Source organism: Peromyscus californicus, unplaced genomic scaffold, assembly GCF_007827085.1.
Source record: "Peromyscus californicus insignis strain IS unplaced genomic scaffold, ASM782708v3 Scaffold_7__1_contigs__length_154581171, whole genome shotgun sequence".
Taxonomy (NCBI): Eukaryota; Metazoa; Chordata; class Mammalia; order Rodentia; family Cricetidae; genus Peromyscus; species Peromyscus californicus.
In genome coordinates this window covers 63,007,680-63,015,676 of record NW_026294595.1, presented here as the reverse complement: position 1 = coordinate 63,015,676, position 7,997 = coordinate 63,007,680, and the positions used below count along the sequence as shown (strand labels likewise).

The following is a 7,997-nucleotide window of genomic DNA, read 5'->3' as shown; positions in this document are numbered from 1 at the left end:
TGACTGGGAAATTCGAAAATTGATACATTATTTTCTAGTATCCTTGTTTTCTATCTTGCTATTATTTTTCATATTTTTTAATTTTTATACAATATATTTTTATCTTCTTTTTCCCTTCCCTCAATACCTCACAGATCATCCCCATGCCATTACCTACCCAGGTTTATGTTCTCTCTCTGAAAGAAAAAAAATAAAGTAAACCCCAAAATTTAAACCTTAAAAAAAACTCAAAAGACAGAAAACAATAAACCATAACAAAAAAGGAACATAAAAAGTAATGAAGTTCATTTTGTGTTGGCTAACTACTCCTGAGTATGAGACCTGGCCTGGAAGGTGGTTGATATACTCAGTGTCACACCATTAGAGAAAATTGATTTTCGCTTTATCAGCACATATCAATGGCTAATAAACAGTCTTGTATAGGGGTGGAAGTTTGTGATCCTTTCTCTATCCTGACAAACCTTTCGGCAAAAGACAAGGGCGGGGTACATATTTATTTGTAGAGGATACCTCTTTCAGATACTGTGACAAACTTCCAAGTAATATTACCAGCACTCCTCAAAGTAGATAAAAGGATCACAGGTTCCTGAGCAGCCTGGCCTACATAGTGAGGTTTTGCTTCCAAATGCTTCTAAAAAGTACAAAGGTGGGTATGGTTGCCCAGAGATAAAGTGTTTGGCAAATATATGCAAGCACCTCGATTTGATCCTCAGTCAGCACATACAAAACAGAAATGTGAATAATATTTGAGAATGATTTTATAATATCATTTCAACATTGAAATACCTAATCATTCTTCCAAAGAATGCTGCAAAGACATCTTTGGAACTTGCCATGAGCTTTATGAAAAATTAACTGCACAAAGCAAGGCTTATCTTTATTAAGTACATGTATCAGTTCTGTGTACATCTATTCAGTGCTTTGTTTCTTCGCATGAAGACAATGTTATACGTTAGTATGCTGACTTTTATTCATCTGCCCAATATTTACCAAGATAATTAACACCTTACTTTGCATCACCTGCTATAACTATTTTAGACGACTATATTATAAAGAATAATTTATATACTTTATAAATATAAATATAAATATTTATAAAATACCAACTACACATGAGTGCCAGAAACCTATCTTGCATACTCTACCACAGCAGTGTTTGTTTTTAATGATAAGACATTGCTCCACATATGTGTGTGCATTTTCTTTACCCTGTCATTAGAAAATCTAACAGAATGGGCATGTGTAGCATTGATGTTATTGAGATAACTGTTGTTACTAAATGAAATGGAAGCATATGGAGAACAACATTGCAATAAAAATCCATTAGATATTTATTTAACAATTAAGTCTTAACAATATTTCATTATAGTTTTACTTTAATTTTTTATCTATATCTTCATATCTGCATTTATACTCTTGTACCATCTGTATATGTCTGCATGTATATATATACTTGTAAGTATGTATATATATATATATATATATATATATATATATATACATACATACTTCCTATCTATCATCTACTATTTAAGTATATGACTATAGAAGTTTATAAAATTATATGTGGATTATTGGTATATATTATTTGGAGATGAATTCAAGAACTATAAATGGTGTTTACCAGACTAACTGGTTGCAAACCCTTAGAGGACAGTGGTAATTCATGTTTACATTGGGATTATCTAACAATCTCTTGAAGTAGTAAAGTGTTTTCCATTAAAAACACCATAAATGAGAAATACAATTAGTTTTTGTTTCTTTATCTGTATATTCCTGTGAATAAATGTATTTATTTTAAATGTTAAGTTGGAAAAATCAGATATTTCTTACTTGTAGTCTTGCTCAATAAATGTTGTTCGAAAGATAAATACTGAAAGACATTCAGTATTCTATTGCTTCTATTAATAACAGGTTTTATGATAAAGAAGAATGGCAAAACCCAATCTCACAGTGGTGACTGAATTCATCCTAATGGGCATCACTGAGAATCCTGAGCTGCAGGCCCCATTGTTTGGGTTATTCCTCATCATCTATATGATCTCAGTGATTGGCAACTTGGGGATCATCATCCTCACCAATGTAGATGCCAAACTACAGACACCGATGTACTTCTTCCTTAAACATTTGGCTTTTACTGATTTTGTTTATTCAACAACTGTGGGACCAAAAATGTTGGTAAACTTTGTTGTAGATCAAAATGCAATCTCCTACTATCTTTGTGCTACACAGCTAGCTTTCTTTCTTCTGTTTATTGGCAGTGAGCTTTTTATTTTGTCTGCAATGTCCTATGACCGCTATGTGGCCATATGTAAGCCTCTGCTCTACACTGTCATCATGTCACATAAAGTATGTTGGGTCCTAGTTACAACTACTTACCTTTACTGTACATTTATGTCCCTTGTTGTCACCATAAATATTTTCTCTTTATCCTTTTGTGGCCACAATGTCATTAATCATTTCTTTTGTGACTGTATCCCCTTAATATCTTTGCTTTGCTCAAATACACGTGAAGTTGAACTTATAGTTATGATCTTTGCAGCTTTTGATTTGATTTCTTCCCTTACAGTTGTTCTTATGTCCTACCTGCTCATCCTGATAGCCATTCTCAGGATGAACTCTGCTGAGGGCAGACGCAAAGCTTTCTCCACCTGTGGGTCCCACCTCACAGTGGTTACAGTGTTCTACGGGACATTGATATTTATGTATGTACAACCTGAATCTAGTCATTCCATTGACACTGACAAAATATCATCCATATTTTATACTCTAGTCATCCCCTTGTTGAATCCCCTGATCTATAGCCTGAGGAACAAAGATGTAAAAGATGCCCTACAAAGAACATGGCAAAAAATATTTAGCACATTTTCTTAAAATGTACATGTAAGATTAATCCTACAAACCAGGTTTGAATGTGGACTCATTCTTCTTTCCACCGGAATGTACAAAAAGCACCAGTGTACTTAACTACCTGAATTTAACTGTTTAAATTCAGTGTATTTAACTACCTGAATGCTGGTGCTAATCAAATTCTCATATACTATACTTGCATTAGTGGAGAATGATTTCATTAAGAGGATATTATGGTTTTTTTCTTATTTTATTTTACAATATAATTTAGTTCTAGATATCAGCCATGGATTCCCTTGTTCTTCCCCCTCCCGCCCCCACTTCCCCCCAGCCCACCCCCCATTCCCACTTCCTCCAGGACAAAGCCTCCTCTGAGGATTGAGATCAACCTGGTAGACTCAGTCCATGCAGGTCCAGTCCCCTCCTCCCAGGCCGAGCCAAGCATCCAATGGGACCTCTTGAAACTGAGAAGCTTTTGTAGAGCAAAGGATATGGTCAACAAGGCAAAGTGACAGCCTACAGAATGGGAAAATGGATATTATGTTTTAAACATAACAGACAAGCCTATTGTAAAATACAAGGAGATTTGGTGTCTGTAGAACTGGAGTTATATCTAAAGAGACATATGGTGCATGAAAGAGTGAAAGTACAGTACATGCAAAAGAGACTTTAAATGATCTTGTGGAATTATCTATTAAAATAAACATCTGGCATTTGTATTTGCATGTGCTTATGTTTTATGAAATGACAGTGGTTTTATTTAGCTCTTTTTTTTATATTTGACAGTTTCATGCATTTATATAATGCATTTTAATTATTGCAACTTCCATTCTTGAATCCCTCATCACCTTCCCTCCCTATCTGAAACCCTTCTCTTCAAACATCCCCTTCTTTCTTCTTTGGTGTGTGTGAAGTGTGATCCACTGAGTTTAACAAGAGTTACTTGCTCAAGATTGGGCGACAGTTGTTTAATGGAATTTACATTATATATATATATATATATATATATATATATATATATATATATATATATATATATATCACCCAAGAAAATGACAGTCCATTTCTTTCCTTCAGGAAAATAGAGTCTCAGAGACTCTCCCAATACACACTGAAATGTTAGCGGATCCAGTCTAGTGCATTATAATACAAACAACAATAGCTGCAGTTCATGAGTTAAACCTCAATGTCATGTCCAGACGACATGATTTCACTCTATATCTCAGTTACCCCAACCCTTAAATTCTTTCTGCTCCCTCCTCTGTGATGTTCCCTGGTCAACACAGAGGGAGATATAGCTGTCTCATTAGGGACCAAGCACTCTACCCAAGCTTATTCTCAGCTCTTTGACCAGAATGTTTTTCTGCATTAAGTGCATCCAACTAATAAGAAACTTAATTATTAATATGGATAAAGGGGATGTTTATGACATTTGTACTTTATGAACTAACTAAGTATCATGACATTCTAAGGCTTAATTTGTAAAAAATACTGAAGGATAAAATTAACTAGAGTTTCATACTGGAAAGCTTTTTTTTTTTTGGTTTTTCGAGACAGAGTTTCTCTGTGTAACTTTGCGCCTTTCCTGGAACTCACTTGGTAGTCCAGGCTGGCCTCGAACTCACAGAGATCCGCCTGGCTCTGCCTCCTGAGTGCTGGGATTAAAGGCATGCGCCACCACCACCCGGCTGGAAAGCTTATTTTAGTAATCTGAAATTTACAGATTTTCATTAGCTCATCGGTTCATTTTTTATTTTAATGTTTTTATATTACATATAATATTACAATAAATAGGTGACATATGACTTCATTGTTAAAATAATTTGATCAGGAAGAATTTTATGTGTTATAAAATTAACTTCAATATAATTTAAAAGAAGAAAACAAAGAGTTTAGGGTCATATGGAATTTTTGTAAACAATCTGAGGTTTAAGATCACACCACTTGAACTGCTTTGTTGCAATTTGTCATTTACACAAAAGCTAAAAAAATGTGGAAATATCTTGACCAAATGGCATCAGATGGAAACATTTTGTGGAATTCACATACTACCTTATGCTAACACCAGATGCCTGTGGCTTGATTCTTATAGAAGTTTAGGGAATTGGAACTACTGTTCTCTAAAAATCTTTCCAGACATCTAAGAATAGTTTTATTTTTTTAATTTTGGTGAAGCAATTGGCTAAAATTAAATCAAGTCATCATTTATGTACAAATTAAAAAGCAATATTCACTGCTGTATATTGCAGCATATATGAGACAGCCATAATTAACTGAATTGCCTTTACGTGGACTTTGAAGTGATTTGAAATATTCCCTTCCAACAATAACATAAGAAATTTTCCCACATATAATGCAGAACAACATTATAGTAATATTGCCTAAAATGAATTTTTATGTACTTAATGAACAGTAAGTTTAAAATATCTAACACTGAACATTATCAATTTTGGTTAATATTTTGAGTATAAGCATAGACTGTATAAGAAAACAATATAAACAAGCTCATAAAGGTTTACAGCATTCTGCATAATTTGGTTCCTTTTGCATGTCACTGTACTTACTGAAATGTTGCATGTAGGTTATACCTCTTTGATACCTTCTATTGTCTCACACAGACACTTTCACCTAAGAGCATGCATTCTAGATTATAACATTAGAGAAATCCCTTAAACAAATGCAATAAAGACCATCTAAATTTTGTTTCTATTTTTATTGCTTTGATTTGCAATGATGAAATAAATAACATGAGAATAATACCAGTTTTTCTGGAAAAGATAAAAGAATGATGAAGAGAAGGTAAAGGAAAAACAAAACTGTTTCTTATCTATAATTTTGGAATTAAAAGTCAAGAAACAAATATCTCTTTCAGAGTTACTATCTCTACCAAATACTGGAATTTAATGTTATAAAATTCTTCAAAAAATTGTTAGGTATTACTAAGAAATTAAGAACATTCTTTTCATAACCATAAAAGAAAGTGAGGCAGGCATTTTGTTTTCTTAATTAATAATGTAGAAATTAATCAATCCATATATTTATTTAAAATGATTAAATAGTATTTAATAGAAGAAAAAAATAGCACATTAAGAGAACAAGAAATGAGAGCTGGATGGGTGGTACAGTTGACAAGAACACAGGATTCTTGTCACAAACTATTACAGGCTATGACTCAAATACAGCCTCTAGCATTTGATAATTCAGATGTCAATGCACCAGAGGAATGAGTCTCTGAAGGAGGAGAATCCCATCCAGACAAGTCTTGCAAAGCCACCTGTTCTGCTACCCAGGGAGCAGCATGTAATGGCACACAAGTAAAGCTACAGAACACATGGTTTCATATAGACTAACTTAAATGGGCTGAGTTTAAGTGTAAGAGCTAGTCAGTAGTTTGCCTGAGTTAATGGCCAAGAAGTTTTAATGAATATAAGCCTCTGTGTGTCTACTTGGGTCTAAGCAGCTGTGGACCAGGCAGGACATAGGAAAACTTCCAGCTACAAATAGTACCAAAATGTGGTACCTAAAACTTGAGAAAGCTTTAAAAAAAATCTAAAACGGAGCTAAAAACAGCATCCTAGTTGTGTCTCTCAGGTCAGCCATGATGGGTTCACAGTGTCATGTGGGCTTGAGTGCAACATGATGGATTTCCACCCATGGAACACAGTGGCATCTCCAAGCCATACAGCGCACTGCATAATGACATATTTTTAGCTTTTTGCTAGTAAAAATAAATAAATAAATAAATAAATAATAAATAATAAATAAATAAATAAATAAATAAATAAATAAATAAATAAATAAAATAAAAATAAAAATAAATGAAGAAGAAGGTTCTGGGCTACACACTGCTGGATGGAAGCATAGACTCACTGCTTCCCAGAGTTGATGGTGAGCCCAGTTACCGGAGCTGAAGGTAAATATAGTTCTGCCATGTTGGGAAACTGAGATGTGTGGAGCCATCAGCCAAAGCTGTTATTTCAATCCTAGTAATGCTGCAGTTTAAAGCAATAGATTCACAATAAGTCAGATTCAGATGGAATAAGACTTTAAATGGTTTACAATGTATGTAAAAATATAAGTAGGCGTGGAAGACAGAAGAAAATGAGTATCAACAGTTATATAAAGAAATAGTATTAAAAAATAAAGTCTTTAAACAGACAGTAAAGATAATATAAAAAGCCACGTAAAGATGAATATTATACAGAGAATCTGGATTGTGTTGTCTTTGATATTTTTAACTGCAGAGAGACATTTGATTGTAAAAACTGCTGAATTAAATCAATATGCATATTTTAAAGATGTTTTGATTTCAAAATTTATGTCTAAGGATATAAACCTCTTTGGAAAAGAGGTTCTGTTTTTGTTTCTACAGAAGATGAGAACCTGTGGATTGCTTCCAGGTTCATATGGTTTGACCAGCCAAGACCCCCTGAAAGGTTTCCAATGACACTATACCTCAGATGTTCCAACATCTAGAACGGCTTCAAGGCAATTGGCTCAGAAAATGCAGCCTCACAGACTACTCCAGTCAAGACTTAACTATAATTCTTAATTTTCTCAGGATCCACATTAAGAATACAGCACCCTCTATCAGCAAGAAGTAGGCTATAAAACTATGCCCACATTCCCAAAAAATGGATTGTGGATGTTTGTCTTTGTTTAGGTTGTTGGTTACAATATGTTATTGGTCATAGTCAATCTCTTTCTAAAAGAAGAAAGGGGAAATATGATATAGAAATATAGTATATAGATATGATAGGATAAAAGCATAGATTATTGAATCTGCTTTTAAAGAACAACAACTTATTTAAAAATGTTTCACATTGCTATGGGTTTTAGTTTTTTGATACAAATTTAGAGTTGATTTTGTTATACTATATATATTTCTAATCTTGTTTAAGGTATTATGCTTGTGTATCTCATTAAAATTATAAAGGATAATTAAGAAATACAAATTAATAATTATTCCTCTATGATAGCCAAACTTACAGTCATATTAAGTTTTCTAGGTATACATAGATAGAATTCAATTAGGTAGGTGATCTTCAAACACCTGAAAGACCTACAGAATATGGCATTTAAAATGTTTTAAAAGCTTAGACTTTCTGGACAATGAGACAAGTCTGCTCCTGGCAGCACCAATTTAT

The 7,997-nt window shown here is 33.4% G+C and overlaps 1 protein-coding gene across 1 annotated transcript; it reads left to right on the top strand.

Moving 5' to 3' along the window:
• The first annotated feature begins 1,932 nt into the window (after positions 1–1,932).
• Positions 1,933–2,874, top strand: LOC128101557 (olfactory receptor 8K3-like). Its single transcript, XM_052724800.1, has one exon. The coding sequence runs from the start codon at positions 1,933–1,935 to the stop codon at positions 2,872–2,874; it is 942 nt and encodes a 313-aa protein (XP_052580760.1).
• The last annotated feature ends 5,123 nt before the right edge of the window (positions 2,875–7,997 follow it).